This window comes from Mercurialis annua, linkage group LG2, assembly GCF_937616625.2.
Source record: "Mercurialis annua linkage group LG2, ddMerAnnu1.2, whole genome shotgun sequence".
Taxonomy (NCBI): Eukaryota; Viridiplantae; Streptophyta; class Magnoliopsida; order Malpighiales; family Euphorbiaceae; genus Mercurialis; species Mercurialis annua.
The window spans coordinates 40,835,341-40,854,057 of record NC_065571.1 but is presented as its reverse complement, the minus strand read 5'-3'; the positions used below and the strand labels follow the sequence as shown (position 1 = coordinate 40,854,057).

General features: G+C 29.6%; 1 protein-coding gene across 2 annotated transcripts; it reads right to left on the bottom strand.

Moving 5' to 3' along the window:
• Positions 1-381: 381 nt before the first annotated feature.
• Positions 382-5,159, bottom strand: LOC126666894 (protein trichome birefringence-like 1). Of its 2 annotated transcripts, none has more exons than XM_050359791.2 (5): positions 4,313-5,159; positions 3,478-3,670; positions 1,990-2,180; positions 1,383-1,541; positions 382-948 (listed from the first exon to the last, which is right to left on the bottom strand). In XM_050359791.2, the coding sequence occupies exons 1-5, from the start codon at positions 5,041-5,043 to the stop codon at positions 579-581; spliced, it is 1,644 nt and encodes a 547-aa protein (XP_050215748.1). In that variant the 5' UTR covers positions 5,044-5,159; the 3' UTR covers positions 382-578. The 2 variants fall into 2 exon arrangements, with proteins under 2 accessions (XP_050215748.1, XP_050215749.1); XM_050359792.2 differs by having other exon boundaries at positions 3,478-3,680; positions 4,313-4,479.
• Between the last annotated feature and the right edge of the window lie 13,558 nt (positions 5,160-18,717).

Genomic DNA, 18,717 nt, shown 5'->3' with positions numbered 1-18,717 from the left:
TTATGCTGAATTTTGGAGCCTCTATATTTGTATCTCCCTTTACTTTAATGCAGCTACTTCTACTCCAATTATGTTGGTATGCAACCGACACTGTGGCTTGTGGGATCCATTTGAAATCAACTAACTGTTTCAGTTGATTTTTCAAACTGTTTTTATATTTTGCATATATGATTTGATATATGTTGATAATACTTTGTCTCTATTTCTATAACATTGATAGTATTTAAGTGTTCATTTGTACATTTATGGAAAAGAAAAATTTATATTGAGGGGAGATTTATGTACATTCAAATTGAATTTGTGTATTTGCTGTAATTTTTTATAGTGTTTAGTTATTTATTTGATTTGTAAATTGTCCATTTGAAGGCCAATTAGAAAGGCTCAATCCGAACTATCAAACCAAAACCGAACCGAACCGATCGACAAATTTCGGTTATAAATCGTTCGGTTTTGGCTAAAAAATAATAATTTGATTTTCAATATACATACAATTCGGCACAGTTTTTGCAAATTACAAACTGAACCGAACCAATATTACCGATGCATACCTCTATATATTATTATATATAAACAAAATTCTATGGGCTTCTTTGAGCAAGAAGATGTTGTTGAAGAAGCTTCTCCCTATGTTTAAAAAGGAGTTGAGCATAAATAATTTGATTCCACATATCAGGAACACCAGGGAGACACCAATGGCTGCAATCTTGAATTCTCACACCCGATTTCTTGTCCTCCTCAGATGAATTTATCTCTCTAAAAAAAGAAGGGTGAGCATCTTTTCGAAAATTAGTCATTCTTGTAACGTTTAAGTAAAACACCGGTGCCTTCATCTTTTCAAGTACTGACTCCATAATTTTGACCATTGGTGGATCTGTTTCGAACTCTTTTTCTTCCTTTAATGGCTCCGTCTCACCATCACAATGCCCTCCTGAATTCCATTCTCCACCTCTGCCCATGTCCAGTGTTAGAAATTTATATAACATGAGTAATTTTATAATTTATGAATAATAAAATTTAGGGAAAACCAAAAAAATGGCATGAAACGGCCCTAATTTTCAAAATTAGGTCTCTTTGTAAAAGTTCACTTAAAATCTAATACATTTTCGTTCTATACCTAAACATTCTTGCTTTAACCGTTCTGTATCATAAATGTATTAAAGTTGTATCAAGGGTGTGTTTTTGAAGTATCAAATATGTATCTACGATATATTTTTATAGGTAAAAATATACAAAGTGTTTTTTTCTTATTTTTTAGATGAAAATGAAACTTTTAGGCTTAAAACATAATTATAAGAATTTAACAATTTTTTTTATAATTTAGAAGTTAATCCTAAATTTTACGAAAGAGATTCATGATAAATTAGGTGTAAACAATAAATTACCTGAAATGAGAAACAGAATAGCCCCTGAAAAGAACAAGCGTCTTCAGAGGATCTACATTGGCTTCAACCCAATTGGCCCATGTACTCATAGATTTCCTAAATGCTATATCAACATTGAGTTCATCATATACATGCTCACCTTCTTGGTAATACCCTTTCCTGCTCATTAATAATCATTTCAATATCAATTTAGCCCTTAATTTCTTTCTAATTATTATGAAAATATTTTTTTATCAATTAATCTGTTATATTGGTGTTTTGCTTACTTTCTTTTCAATAGATTTGTCTAACTTTTCATTATCACATAGTTTCAAAAAATATAAAAAATATTGTAATTTTTTGCAAATTTTGTTTTTATGTTTTCTATTATATTCTTATTTAATATAATCACTAGTTTATTTTTTTTATGTATTTTGGTAGACGACAATAAATTCTAAATACTTTTAAAAATTATAATTTATAAAAAAACAGACAAGATTATAGAAAATAAACTTCATGTGTCTAATTCATACAAAACTAATTTTTAATTATATCTTTCTAGCCTATAATTTTTCAATAAATAAAAGAAAATAAAATAGGCAGAGAAAAAAGGTAATGAGGAAGTTACCCACTAGAAGTTTTCTCATGAGTCCACCAATGGCCTGTGTTGAAAACAAGAACGTCTGCATCTTTATACTTTTCAGCTGCACTCTCCATCCTATCTATCCGAAGTGTTTCTTTCTTTGTTCCGTTTATTTCCGATTCCCATTCTTGAACCAGAAATGTTGTTCTAAAGAATTCCACCGTGAAGTTGTAATCCTATTTATTCATTTTTCCCATTGTTATCACTTGGTTGCATTCATTTTGAAACAAATATAAATTTGAATTATGTACATAATACTCCCTCCGTACCGGAAAAATAAAAAAATGGTCATTTTTTTGTTCTATAAAGATAAAAAAATAGTCATAAATATTATTAATTTCAAAAAAAACTATCAAACTATTCTCATAAGTTTATTGTACGAGCATTAAATATAGTGGCACCATAATAATTCACGTTTAAATTTTTTAAAGAATATTGTAGAAATATTTTAATAAATATTTTTCTATAATTAATGTGTTTTTAAATTTTTATGTAAATAATATTTTTTTTCTATATTTATAACACGGAAGGAGTTAACCAAGAGAAACTACTAAAAAAACTTCAACCTTTCGTATAATAGACAAGTTAGCAAAGTTTCAAAATAAACCTCCATTTTTGAAGGTGTCAAATAAATAAAGAAATATGGTTAAATTAGTCCCTAAGTTTTTGAAAATTGACTAAAAATTAAAAAAATTATTATTCTTGCAAATTAATCCAATATTTTTGTTAAATAATTTATCATTTAATTTTTTTAAATAAAGTAAAATTATATTATTCGTTTACCCATTGTTACCACATAGTACTTTGGACTATATCATAAAAAAAATATGTTAGACATATAATTTATTTATAAAAATAAGGCAGAAGGTACAAAAAAGCCTTCGATTTTTTTTCAAAAGTACAGATCAGCCCTTTTACTTTATCTGGGTACAATTAAGCCCTCTGTGTTTTTAAAATTGAACAATTAAACCCTTATTATTTTAAAATCGAACAAATAAACCCTTTTAGTTTACTTTTGGGACACTTACCCCCTCAAATTTTTGGTAAGTATTTTAAATATTAAAATTCTTAACTAATTTAATATTAATTATAAATAAAAAAATTGATATAATTATAATAAATTTACTAATATGTACATTGACGAGTCATGTAACGAGCCACGTGCGTAGCACGTAATGCGAAACTAGTATTAGAAAACGTTTGGGTACTAGTCAGGTAATTAACCAAATTTATTTATCTTTTTATTTTTAAATAAACATAGTTTTAAATAAGTAATACATAGCGAGTAAAGTCTAGGTCAAATAGCTAAGACGCTCTAATGCTTTCAAGAAATTCCCTTTCCGAATCTCATTAGAATCAGTGGTTTATGATTGATTTAAACAACAAAAATATAACTGCTAACCACTAACTAATAACGCACGTAATTAGATTGTACCTCTAAAAAAATGTAATGCATAGGATAAGGTGGCTTACTTGAAACATAAAAGAATAAGAGCCTTCGGTTCGAAATTCTTGTCTACCAGAGACTTCGAAAACATTGTTTTTATTTGGAGCTTCATTTTGAAGAATGCAAAGCATGGACTCCCACATGTTCCGATTCAGAGAATCACCCACAAAAACCATACGCTTCCCTCTCAATAACTCCAACATATATTTCCCATTCAGCCTGCAACGCTCTATATTTAAATATGTAAATGTAATTGGTCTAATATAATGCTTCTAAAACCTATTTTTTTGGCATAGAAACAATTAGATTGATCCTCATATTTTAATTAAAATACATTAATAAATATTTTCCGCTTAGTAATGAAGTAACAAATTCTATTAATAAAAGATATTTAAAGTAATTCTCTGTTAATAAATGATATTTAAAGTAATTCAGTCGAATAAAAATTATAAAAATTAGCGTAATATTTATGAAAATAATCAAATTTTTTTACTATTAAGTTATATAGTTATAAAAATTATCGCTTATTGTTTCGTGTGATGGATGTAGGGGTGTTCAAAAATTAAAATAGGCTTAAAAGAATAAATATTTTATAATCTTAACCTATTTTAGTTTGGGTTCTTTTTTACTTATAAATTTTGATCAAGTTAATTATAAATTTTTTGGATGTTCATAGGATAGAATGATGATTTAAATATTTTTCTACTTGAATATGTACATTTCTCTCAAATTGAAATTTAATAAAATGCACCCTTTTACATCCATTAGAAAATTTAAGAAAGAATGATGGGTCTAGAAATTCAAGAAATATAATTAGTTGAAAAATTGAACAAATGTAAGCAAAAAAGTTTAGAAGCATACCTTGGTATATTGCAATGGTTAGGTTGCCATCTATATTTTTCATAAGCATTATCTTTCCTTCCATTTACAAAACAGTTGAAAGGCTCATCAATATAAGGGCAAGATCCTGGTTTATAGAGAGGATAATAATCATCTCTTACCCATTTCCCATCAAATAAATTGCAACCTCTCATCATCTCCACCCATTTCTTGTAATTTCTTTTCCTTTTTGGAATTAATGCCTTGTCATTCCTTGTACTATTCTTCTCTTGCATCACATATTTCTTGGTTTCATTTTGTTTCTCCAATAAATCAAGATTCTTATCATAGTTTCTTGAATCATTAGACATTGATGTTGCATTGTTAGAATCTTGAGATAACAAATCAACTCCAGTATTATTTACTTGAGATGGGATGTTTGGATTGTGAGAAAGAGAGGGAGAACTATAAGGAAAATTAGAGAAAAATGAAGGAAAATAATGTTGTTTGTATGAGATATTAGGGTTAGAATTGGTTGTGGACTTTATGAAACTATTGAGCCAAAAAGGAGATGAGTGAAAAAAATGGGTAGAAGATGTAGAGGCTAGCAAAAATGTACAAGCTATGAAGATCAAAATTGAAAATCCAATTGTGCAATTCAAACTTCTTCTTGTATTAAGGATATGCTTTGTTGTGTCTATTGATTTTATTGGTAGGTGATGTTTTGTTGATATTGGTGATGATAATAGTGAAGGATTTGCTGAATCTACCATTGTAAAAACAACTTGAGATTATAAATGGAACAAAAAAGAAATATAAGTTAAACAAAGAAAAATGGAGTAAATCAAGAGAGTTTAGGCTATGGAGGAGAGAGAGAATAATAAATTTTCAATCTATTTATGTTAAGTTAGTTAAGAAAAATTCGGATATTCAATGTTCCTCTATTAGTAAATAGATTGAATTATTTTTATTTTTAACTTCCTCGTTCACTAAATTTATTGCTTTATATAGTCTCCACATTTCAATTATAGCTTAATTGTTGGCATATGTTTTTTGAATGGAACATTTACATTCAATTTTTTTCCTTTCTATTATAATAAAAAAAGTGGACAAAAATTAGATAAAGAATTTGAACAAATATCCTTTTGACATTCAACATTTACTAATAACTAAACTATAAAAAACTAATTTAAAATAAATCTCTATTATGTAAAGTATTTTTGCATATTTAAAAGTTAGGGCACCGAGGGAGAGAGAGTAAATGTAAATTACTATTACATCCTCAAAAAGACCATCAAAGAGTTTAGCTTGGCGGGTTTTACTAACTTTTTTATAAGTCCAAACTCGGCCCGAGTCCGGTTCGGGTTTCATATTTACAATCCAAACTCGGTTCTTATACAATATACATACGGGTTCGGCCCGATTTTTTCGGGCTTACGTGAGAAATTCAAAAAAATTGAAAGCCTGATCCTGTCATAAAATAACGTGCTTTTTTCGGACTCGTGACAAAAAAATAATAGAGAAAATTAGGAAAAATACTCTCTTTTTAAAAATAATAGGATTTTCTACCTCAAGAAGGAAAAGATAGAGAAAATACCTCACCCTTTTATTATAATTATTTTTTTACTCTAAGACATATTTATATTATAATTATACCTACTTTTTATTATTATTTTACTCTAATCATATTTATTTTACTCTAATCATATATTATCTGTCACTTTTTTTCACTTTCTCTTTCCTTTCTCTTTCTTCTTCTTTCTCTTCTCTGCTTTCTTTTTTTTTCGCCATTTTTCTTCTTCTTCTTCTTCTTCTTCTTCTTCTTAATTCTTCTTTTCTTCTCCATTTTCATTCTTTTTTTCGTCATCGTTCCTTCATCAATCCGTTGTCGCTCCGCCATCGTTTCGTCGTCGCTCCGCCGTTCTTTCATATTTGATTTTAGCGATTTTTTTCTTAATTCGTGGTGATAAATACAATTCATTTTAACTTTCAGATCTAAATAAATTAATCTTGATTTTTTTTCAATTTTAGATCTAAAAAGCTGCATGAAAAACGATTTTATGATGAAAAAAACGATTTTCTGCAAACAAAACAGCATTTGATTATCATATGAGTATCACTGCATTATCATCACATTATCATAACACTGCAGAAAAAATTATTTTTTTTTTATAAAAAAACAGCCTCTGATTATCATATGAGTATCACTGTATTATCATGTAGTTATCATAACATTGCGGGGAAAAAAATTATGCATAAAATAAAGTTTGATTATAAAATCGTTATCATAATATTATCATATTTCGTTATCATAACATTATCATATGATACCGAGATGATGATATTTATGGTATCAAGATGATAATGTTATGATAATATCTATGATTATGTTATGATAAAACAATATTTGATTATCATGTCAGTATCAGTATATTATCATGTTGTTATCATAACACTGCAGTAAGATAACTAGATGATAATGAAATATGATAATGTTATGATAATATCTATGATTATGTTATGATAAAACAGTATCTGATTATCATCTCAGTATCAGTATATTATCATGTTGTTATCATAACACTGCAGTAAGATACCTAGATGATAATGAAATATGATAAGATTATGATAATTGGATGATAACGTGCGCAAAAAAATAATTACAGAAGGATTTATGATAACCAGATGATAACGGAGTAAAATCATAAATATTTTTAAACCCAGAGTAAAAATATAAATCTGAAAAAAAACGTGAGGTATTTTCTGCAACTTTTCTGTGTTGAGGTAAAATGTGCAAATATTTTCATTTTTGGAGTAAATACCTAAACTTCCCAAAATAATATCCAAGTCGGGCCCTAAGGAAATGGGACTTGGAGGGCGGGGCGGGTAACCGAATCCGTGAACAGGTCTAATATAAACATCATAATTATAATAATAAAAAAAGGAAAAAATTACAGGATTGTTCCAAAAACGGACAAACTTTTCAATAATGCTAAGTTTGTAAAAAAAATTCAACGAATACCTTTTTCACTTTACAAAATTTACATATCCAATGAAAAAACGCCACGTCTTCATTGTAGTCGGTATGTTTTAACTCGTCAGTGCGTCAATCTGCCTGACAACCACAAATGATAAAGTTTTTTCTTGGTCTTAGATTTAGGCGGGAAAAACAAATATAATAATCATTCTTTTTATTGTCAGAGTAATGTCAAATCAAAGTACTTTCCTTTTCTTTTTGTGGACCACTGTATATCTTTCTTTTTTATTATAATGATAATGAGTAATAATATATTTAATAAATTAATAATTTAAGAATTAAATTTTAGTATAATTTAAGATATTAATAATTAATATATTTACAAATGCAAAAAAGAATAAAAATTTAAATTTAAATTTATTAATTTAATTTTTATTTTGAGATATAACAAATCAATATATTAAAAATCAATTAAATGTACAAATTATAATTAATCTGTTACTTAGATAATATAAGTATTATAATTGAATTTTAATTATAATTGATAATTGATTCAATAATTTTATTTACAACGAAATCTTAATGATTGAAAAATCATTATTAGAATATTAATTTATGCACGCAACAACGATTTTTCAGAAAATGATTTTTATAACTATTGTTATTTTTGTAAAAGAGTTTTTAAAAATGTATTTTATATATTTATACGATTCAAAAAGCAGAAAAATTATAGAGGTTTTGGAATTGTTACAGGTTTCGGAGCTACCACTCTGATTTTCTATCGCCGGTCTCGACTCATGGAATTGAGTCGTGACTACCCGAATCTTTTTTATATTGTTTCATATCGTACATGTGTTATGCGTATCACCATTTATTGGGATGTTTTCCTTCTAAGTTCATAGGTCGAGTTACGTCTCTGATAAATATATGATATTTGATACATCTTTGACAAATTTATAATACACATCAAATACATTTCGAATACATCATTGATACATCTTTGATAAATATATGATACACATCAAATACATTTCGGATACATCATGGGATGTCTTTCTATGTATATTTTTATCATCTTTGAAATGTTATTTTTGTATATAAAATAATCGAATTTGCACATGTTTATTAATTTATGAGACGTGATTGAGATATTTTTTAAACGTTTTTAAACGGAGACATCATTGATACACTATTTATATATGATAAATACATCGGTTTAAATACATAATGTATGATCGATACATCATATATACATAATTTATTTATTTTATAAAGATCAATGATTATTAAATTTCAATAATTTAATAAAGTGAAAATTTATATAATAATTATTGAATTTATCTATCAATAATTATTATAGTTTAATGATATCACTTTCAACTAATTTAAATTTAAAATCGTTTCAATAAATATTATCAAATAAATGATACATATCAAATACATTTCATATACATCATTGATGCATTTTATAAATATTTCAAATAAATTATACACATCTGATACATGTATACATATATACATAATACTTTTGTAGATTTCTCTTTTTGGATATTAAACTCCCTGGGTGACTAGACTTAGGCCAGATTACAGAAAGGTCACTAAACGGACTTTTATTACAAAAGTGTCACTGAAGTTAACAATTTATTACAACGGGAAGTCACTCTTATAAAACTCACCATTTTTTATGACATGTCTCGCCGAATTTTTCCACGTCATACATGCCTCATATGCCACGTCAGACGAATTTTAATTAATAAAAGCTTAAAAATCGTATTAATCCATAAATAAAAATATAGGAACCTAACTTCATCTTTTTCAGAGTTTTAAACATAATTAACCACTTTCTTCCCTCATCATCCACATCTCATTTGCCCTAAAAAAATCAATTACAGCCGCAAACCCTTCACCGTTTTCTTAAATCTTAAGTCGCCATACCCCTCACCTTATTCTTAGCTCGCCGCACCCTCCATCGTCTTCTTAACCGCCCGAAACTCGTTTCTTCTGAAGCAAATCAATCTGGGTTTGTCTCAGGAGAGGAAGACGAGCTTCGTCTTCCTCTTCTGAGACGAACCCAGATGGGTTCGTCTCAGAGATCTGTTATGAGTGTTGTTTGGTCAAGTGTTGTTTTTGTTTGTGTTGAATTTGGGTTCAATTTTGATGTTTATGTTGTTAGTTCTGTTTTTAATGTCCTCTAGATTTGGTAAGATGGATTTTGCTAGACAGGTAAATGATGAAATTAGGGAGGTAAATGTGATTTGTTGGACTAGTCTTGTTAGTGGTTATTGTAGTAATGGATTTGTTAATGAAGCACATGAGGTATATGATAAAATGCCCGAAAGAAATGAAATTTCCTGTAGTGCAATGGTTGTTGGGTATAGTTCTGAATGATTTTTTTTAATGAGAAGATTGAGTTGTTTCAACTATTAAAAAGTTTTGGTAACGTGAAATTTAATGGGTTTCTTAGGATTAGTGTTTATAGTAGGTTTAGATAAGAGTTTGATTTTTTTTAGGAATAGAAGAAGAAGATGGAAATATGTTGGATATTAAACTCCCCAGGTCACTAGGGTTACCTCAAATTACAAAATGATCACTAAACTTCATTTTGTTACAAAATGGTCACTAAACTATACCTTTTGTTACAAAGGGGTGTCACTTATATAAAACGCACCGTTTTCAAGCTAATATTGTTACAAAAAGAACACTAAACTTTGCATGAATTATAAAAAAGTCATTAAATTATACTTTTTATTACAAAAAGGTCACTGAACTATGTCCCTTTTTGTAATTTTGGTTTGCCACATAAGCAAAAACATTGCGTTTTATATGAGTGACACCCATTTGTAACAAAAGGTATAGTTCAGTGACTGTTTTGTAACAAAATGAAGTTTAGTGATTATTTTGTAATTCAAGGTAACCTTAGTGACCCAGAGAGTTTATTATCCGAAATATGTTCAAAATAATCCCTAAATTTTTATTAAATTAATATTTAATTAGAAATTTATTTATTGACGTGACATATGAGGCCTGTATGATGTGGACAAATCTAGCGAGACATGTCATTAAAAACGGAGAGTTTCATAAGAGTGACTTCCCGTTGTAATAGATTGTTAACTTCAGTGACACTTTTGTAACAAAAGTCCGTTTAGTGATCTTTCTGTAATATGGCCTAAGTCTAGTGATATAGAGAGTTTAATATCCCCCATTTTTTCTTTTCAATTTTGAAACACATGCTTAAGCTTTACATCTAATAAATTAAATTTTCCATCCATATCTTTGCTTTACAAATAATAAAAAAAATCAAAAATTAAATTAGACTTGACTCGATTTATTTACAATCTAATTACGGAAAATATCATCATGAATCAACAAAATTAAAGGAAATTTTTTATAATATAAAGATCGGACACATAGTGAGTTTTTTCTATCATCTATTACAACCGGAGAGGGAGGACTTTAGCGTTTTTAATCGATCTCATCGAGATTTAGAAAAGTCCTATCGAGCGCATATACTGCTTGAGCTGAATTTTATTGTATCATATCGTACATGCGTTATGCGTATCACCATTTATTGGGATGTTTTCCTTATAAGTTCATAGGTCGGGTTATGATAAATATATGATATTTGGAGAAATTCTTAGGTAGACTCGGTCTACCACGTCATCCGTATACCAAACCTATCACATTATGACATATCATTAAAATGATGGCAATCTTGTAATATTACTATTCAAAGGTGTAAATAAATAAAAAACAAATTTACAAGATTGCCATCATTTTAATGACGTGTCATAATGTGATAGGTTAGTCTACGGATGACGTGGTAGACCGAGTCTACATAAGAATTTCTCATGATATTTGATACATCTCTGATAAATATATGATATTTGATACATCTCTGATAAATATATGATACACATCAAATACATTTCGGATACATCATGGGATGTCTTTCTAGATATATTTTTATTATCTTTAAAATGTTATTTTTGTATATAAAATAATCGAATTTGTACATGTTTATTAATTTATGAGACGTGATTGAGATATTTTTTAGACGTTTTTAACGGAGACATTATTGATACACTATTTATATATGATAAATACATATTTTTAAATACATAATATATGATCGATACATCATATATACATGATTTATTTATTTTATAAAGATCAATGATTATTAAATTTCAATAATTTAATAAAATAAAAATTTATAATAATAATTATCTTATTTATCTATCAATATTTATTATAGTTTAATGATATTGTTTTCAACTAATTTAAATTTGAAATCGTTTCAATAAATATTTTCAAATAAATGATACACATCAAATACATTTCATATACATCGTTGATGCATTTTATAAATATTTCATATAAATTATACACATATGATACATATATACATATATATAATACATGATTTGTACATAATTTATTTTTAAAAATATATTAATAACGATTAAATATATAGTTTTTTTTATAAATTTAAGAGGTATATATATACACATAGAATATATAAAAAAAACTAAAATATATCCACATAATATATAATTTAATTGACTAAATTTTAAGAGATAAGATTTCAATCGTTTTATGAAATTAAAATAATTATTATATTTATTTATTAATAACTATTATATTTTAATAATATTTTTTTAACTAATGTAAATATAAATTATTTTCAATAAACATTGTTAAAAAATAGATAAAATAAATGGCATTTTATATGTTAAAAATAAAGCAAATAAAGCCAAAAAGTAGGATGAAAGATTCTTTTTCTTTGCAGTGTAAAAATATATTGCGTGTTGAACTAAGAAGTGCATTAAAAGCTTGAAATAAGAACCATCAAAAAGATTCAAAAAAAAAAAGTACATCAAAACCTTAAAGCTTAAAACAAAGGCTGACGTGCACAAAAAGACAAAAACAATATGTGGATAGAGAGTGGGTGAGGCTGACGCGCGCGTTTCAGCAAACTGACGCATGCTAACGCGCGTCAACATATACCCACAGTTTTCTTATTTTTTCAATGCAATGAGCTGTCAATTTCTAATTTGGGTGGTACAGATGTAAACATTTTTTTTTTGTACACACGTAAGAAATATGATTGGTTAGCATTTTTGAATGCAATAAGCTGTCAATTTCTAATTGGTGTGGTACAGATGTAAACATTTTTTTTTTCGTACACGCGTAAGAAATATGATTGGTTAGCATTTTTGTAAAGTAGGGAGTATTATTAGATACTTTTGTAGATTTCTCTAAAAAAAAGGTTTATGAAACTTGTAAGTAAAATACTTTCAATAAATGAAAACAATTATATTATATTTATCTTACTCATAGGGACATAGCTCTAGTGGTAGAAGCAGGATTCCGAACCTAGGTGGGATGAAATTTCTATTGTTAGGCTTTTAAAAAAAAAAAGTTAATCCCGATGATGTGTCGTTGGGTGTTTTTATATAGGCCAAATGTCGTAAAAAGGCCAAACCTTTTATAAAAATTTCACAAAAGTCCTGACCTTTTAATTTTGTCTTTGGCCAAAAACATATTATTTGCTTTCAATTGTGGCCAACTCTCAATTTGATTTCAATTTGCGTATGTGGCGCCTATGTGGCATGCACATATATTGAAAGGTCAGGACTTTTGTGAAACTAAATAATCCATTTTTGGCCAAAATCGACAAAATTGAAAGGTCGGGACTTTTGTGAAATTAAATAATCAAATTTTGGCCAAAATCGACAAAATTTAAAAGTCAGGACTTTTATAAAACTATTGTGAAAGGTTTGGCTTTTTTACGACATTTGGCCTTTTATATATAAAAATTTTAATTTAAACTTACTGTTTGAATATTTAAAAATAATTAAAAAAATGATGTGTTAGTCAACTAATTCTTTTTAGATAAACAATATGCTTGGTCTAATTTAAAAAAATAGAGAAAAAAATGAAAATATTAAGGACTATTTCCGATTTTAGTTCAAAAAGATCTAAAAATAAAAGGGCAAGAATATCTTTTAGCCTAAAATACCAAATGCAACCTAAGAAGGGGATGAATGGGTTTGTTTAAAAATTAAAAAAGTGATTTAAGATTAATTTAAAGAATTGAGTATAGAGAAAATGAACAAATATATTTGGAGTGATTCGGATCACTAATCGATCCTACATCCACTGCTCAATTAAAGACTGAGATTTTAGAATTCATTGATTAGGTGTTTAAACTTACGCCAAACTTAATACAAAAGAACTTTTTAGAGTTAAACCAAACTCACTTACAAGTAGATTTTTCAAGTCTAATCAAGAACCTATAAAATTATTGAACAATTAATGTTCACCAATGCAAAAACAATTAATGTTCAACAATGAACAACAAGTTCATTTCTTCAATTCAAAAGCCAAAATTGTGCTCCTTTGCTCTCAAAAATACGCTAAGGCTAGGGTTTCGCTCGATCCTATCGTTTCTCGATTCTAATTTCCATTCTTCTTCTCATATTCGATTAATCGAGGTATTAATTATGTATTCTACGTTTATTACGATATATTTTGAATATATATATATATATCCGAACGATCGATTTATACTTCCGAATTGTGAATTAGTGGTAGTGTATATGTGTTTTAGGACCTTAGTTTAAACTTTTGCAGCGTTCCGGACGTCCCGAACACGTCAGAGTAGTCCGAGAATTAAGATTCTCCGGGGCTGGAATCATGGCTGAACGAACATGCAGCAAATGAGCTGCAGGAACATGTAGCATGGTTGCTGCACAAATGTGTAACCACCTGCTGTGCTATGTACATCAGGTCATACACCGAAAGGGGGAGGACTTTGATGGACTTGTTTAAAGGACTTCAGGGGCAATTCTGAGGGGTTTTCGCCTGATAACTCGAAATGTTTTCCGATCGAACTTAAAAAAATTTAAAAGGACGTTTTTAAACCTAAAGCTAGGTGTTTTAAAAAGAGCTATTAAAAGTAAAACTAAACGTTTTAAACGGGCTTTAAAAGAGTTAAAGTGGACGTTTAAACGATTTAAAAGATTTAGCAATCGGCTTTGCTAAATGATTAGTATACGACTGTGAATTGTTTTGACAATCAAGTCTATACTACTAAATGATTTTATTTAGGTATTGCTATACCTAAAAGGACTACTAAAATAAAGTCTGAACGTTTTCTCCAAACAAGAATTATTCATAAGGTTTTAATAAGAACAAGACCATAAATGTTATGTGATTGTATGGTTTGTAATGGAACTAGGTTCCCGAACCTATAAGTTTATACAGGAAACATGTATAAATATTTTATCTTGTGTGTTTGATCCGGCCAACTGTCAGGCAGTCAGACCAAGACTCCTGGGAGTTTTCACACATACGACAGGACTACGTAGTAGACATAGCAATGTTGTGAGTTTGCGTGTTTACTTTTGAATATCAATATTGAACTGTTTTAAATGCATAAATCACAATAAGTATGAAAATTAGCCAAGAGAGATCCATTGGAACGAGCTACTATTGGGCAGCAATAGGGCTGTCTGATCACCGATACTGATACTAGAATTACTTCTATCATGGGTATAGAGATAAGTATGTGTTGTTGAGTTATTGGGAATGTTGATGCCCTGACTTGACGGGTAAATCCTGAGATGGAAACAATATAGTTACGGTCACGGGTAAAAATCATGATGGCACTTTCATGATTACGGTCCAGGTACCAAGGAAGCAGAATTGGATGATAGTGATTCAGCTCACGGTCTTTATTCTATACTCGGTAAGGCTTGCCACTTGAGTTTGTCTGTTAGGACAATTGCAGACTAGGGTTTCATTTGAATTTACAAATTGGTAATATTTTAATATATATATGATTTATATATATGCGATTTTGGTATTTAATTGTAAACCTGTTTACTCACTCAGAAATATTTATAATTCTGACCCCGTTGTTGTTTCTCATTTTCAGGTGATTAGCTTTAGGGTTAGTCGAGCTTCCACTCTCCTGCTTCAGGGAAGCTCTTCTTTTTTGATATTATATATATAGACTTGTACTCTTAGAATGCTACAATAGTATAAGTATGATATGCAAGCAGCCGTATCACTGGTCCTTTGGTCATATACTCATATAGTTTCCGATGCTTTTGTGAATACCATTTTGGTGGCTACATAGTTGGCATCCTGTATCTAGTTACTGGTCCTCTACGTAGGAGTTGGCCTTATGTTTTTGGGATGCAAAAATATTATATTTTATATACGCCGACTATATGTAACCGGTCCGCTTTGTATAATTTAATATGTTTAATACCACCGTTTTGAAATGAAAAAGGTGTTTGCATTATTTTATTAAACATATTATTTGTTGAAAACAATGGTGTGAGGTTTGAAATAGGGCTGCCTATGTGATAAGGCAAGCAAGATAAGTCTCTGGTTTCCAGTGTTACCACACCAGGTTTCAAAAAGAAGAGAGGGTTAAGATAACAGGGTTAACCAATATTTCTAAAACCATATTTCGCTTATATGTATATTTCATAGATTTGTTTACGTTAAATAAGAAAGGTTGTAACAGTATTTCTGAAAACATATTGTACGTGAGGTATGATCTAGTAATATAATTGCGAAAAATTTATAGAAATTCTAGACTTGCTGCGGGTTTTGGAACAACTGTTCCCATTACCTAGCGCCGGTCTCAACTTGGTTTAGGGTGGAAATTGGATCGTGACAAAGGTAGTGTCAGAGCAATGTTCTAGGACTCAAATGTCCGAAGTATTGTTGTTGATACTGCTAAGTAAGTTGTGTTAGGAGTTGTATGAATTCCTAGTAGACTATTGCAGCAACATAGGATTCAAATCGTGTCTTGATCAGTTTTTAGTTGTTGAATACATTCAGCTATAAGTAGCAAGTGGCATACCTTTGTGGTCTATATTGATGTTTTGATTAGGAACATGTGAGATGTTCTTGTGTTCGAGACACGTTGTAAATGTGGGAACATGTGAGATGTTCCTATGTTCAAGACACGTTACTAGTGTGGTACGGACTGGTCAAAACAACTTGCCAGTATTCAAGGAAATTAATTCTGTTAGATTTTCTCTAAAATATGTGTGTGATTGTTATGTGTTTTGTTATACAAGTTCATACTGTGTTACATGTTATGTGACAAATATGTTTTCTATAACTGTTATTTGTGGTACTTACATTACGGCTACATGTGTTTCAGCATGTCTGGGCCTAGTAGAGCTTAGCCACATGTTATGCCTAATCCACATGATCTTCCAGATCAGCCTGTTATGCCTGATTTGTCTGTTCCATTAGAAGCTGGAGATTCTTCTTCAGTTTATGAGATGGATACACATATCGATGCTATCAGATTTAAGAATATAGAGGGATCAATGGGAGGCAAAGATAGTACAGACGATAGTGATGGATCGGTGTTTGATTCTACAGCCACATCAGCCTATACAAGGTTTAGGCTGGAACAGTATTTAGCAGAGGTGAACCATCTGAGAAGAGTTCAACAAAAGAAAAGTCATTCCTCAAATCAGAGATGGGAGGACGCATGTGAAAATGAGGAACAAGAGGAACAAAATCTCGATAGGCTGAGGCATTACCTCAGTATGTTTACGAGGGAGGATCTTCCAGTGGGAGCCTATGCTATCGAGTTCACACGAATATGTGAAGAGGTTCAAGAGTTAATGAGAGATGGATTCGAAGTTGGTAGAAGGTTTGTGAGAGGCTTGGAGCTAGAGTTGGAGGAACTGCTAGCATATCAATCTGATTATGTGTTGTATATTGGACGTGCTAGACAGATTGAGCACAGATTAATGAGTAATAATACACCTCCGCTGCCGTTTTATTATATCCGAACCAATAAGCCTACACTTACGTTTCCTAGAGCTAGTAGCTCAGGAGCTGCTGCCAAGTGCACAATCCTTTCTCAATGTGGCGAGGAGGGAAAGGAAAAGGAAAACATATACCCAATGCGGACGAGGAAAAGGTCCAATGATTAAAGAGGCAATACAGCCTCAACGGTCATCCTTAGGTATCATTTAGTTATGTGTCTTACGTTTAAGTTAAGTATGTTTATGTGTTTTAGTATGAGGTACTAAAACTAAAAAACATAAACTATAGATAAAAAAAGGTCGAATTGCATAAAAAATCACAAACTTTAGCGTGTTTTGCAAATTTAACATAAACTTTCAATTTTGGCAAATTAATATACAAACTTTTGATTTTTTGCAATTTTAGCACCAATCAATTTTTCTTCAAAAACATAGAGAAAAATGCTGATGTGTACATAAGAATAACCACTGTTCTGGCGTCCACATCATCATTTTTTTCATGGAAAATTGATCGGTGCTAAAATTGCAAAAAATCAAAAGTTTGTGTATTAATTTGCCAAAATTGAAAGTTTATGTTAAATTTGCAAAATAGGCTAAAGTTTGTGATTTTTTACGCCATTAAGCCTAAATAAAATATATCCTTAAACAAGAACATACATACTAATGAACAATAATATAAAAGGGAAAAATATTAAAGAACAATAAAGCATAGTGTGAGGATAGGTGAGCAGGATTAGAAAACCTTAAAATGACATAGAGAAGTAGTTTGATAGAAACTTATTAAAGTTGTGTTTTACAGTTTAAACGTAATTGTGTTCAGATGCATCGAAAATGCATGTTGCAAAAATCACTATAGAAGATGCATACCAGAATTTTATATATTATACATATATAAAGAAAATGATTTTGATTAGAGCATGCAATATATATTTTGATATAAAAAATAAAAGTGAATTGATATAGCGACTCCTTGGAGATGAGAGATGTCATCACCGTGAAGCACAATTGTATATTTTGAACCGTGAATTTGTGAATTCGATGTTTGTTTATAAAGAGGAATTTAAAAATGCCTGTAGGCGAGACGAATTGTATTTGTCTTAAACGAGACAAATTGTATTTGTATTTGGTTAGCGTAAGAATACGCAAAACAGATTGTAATTGTTTTTCAGATAAAAAATATGTAATAGTGACAAGGTAGGTGGAAAAGGGGACAGAGAATAACGACTTTTATTGTAAATACATAATAATAAAGACCTAAATTCTAATGTTTTATACCGAGACATTAGAGATCAATGAAAGTATGGGAAGAGTAGAGAAAGTGGGAATCTATATTCTTACTCAGGTATAGATTGATACAAGTCTATGGGTTATTGATTCTAGGAGTCACTGTACTTTCCCAAAGTTGCAAAATTGTCACCGAACAATATTTTGTTCCAAAATGGTCACTGTACTTTTTGATTAGTAACTTCCGGCGATCACTAAATGAAATCCGGTGACTTTTGTCCTATGTGGCTTGCCGGAAGCTAACTCACACCTTTTTTTTCCGGAAAATGTATAAAAAATTAGGGAAGAAGATGATGATGTAGAAAAATAAGAGTGATATCGACAATGATATGACAAAGAGGAAGGTGTGAGTAAGCTTCCGGCAAGCCACGTAG

Excerpts from the sequence above, each read along its gene's own strand:
- LOC126666894 (XM_050359791.2), bottom strand. The coding sequence starts at position 5,043 with ATGGTAGATTCAGCAAATCCTTCACTATTATCATCACCAATATCAACA. Across the intron at positions 2,181-3,477 it reads CTTATTCTTTTATGTTTCAA|GATTACAACTTCACGGTGGA; the intron begins GTAAGCCACCTT and ends ATGAATAAATAG. Across the intron at positions 949-1,382 it reads TATTCTGTTTCTCATTTCAG|AGGTGGAGAATGGAATTCAG; the intron begins GTAATTTATTGT and ends GGACATGGGCAG.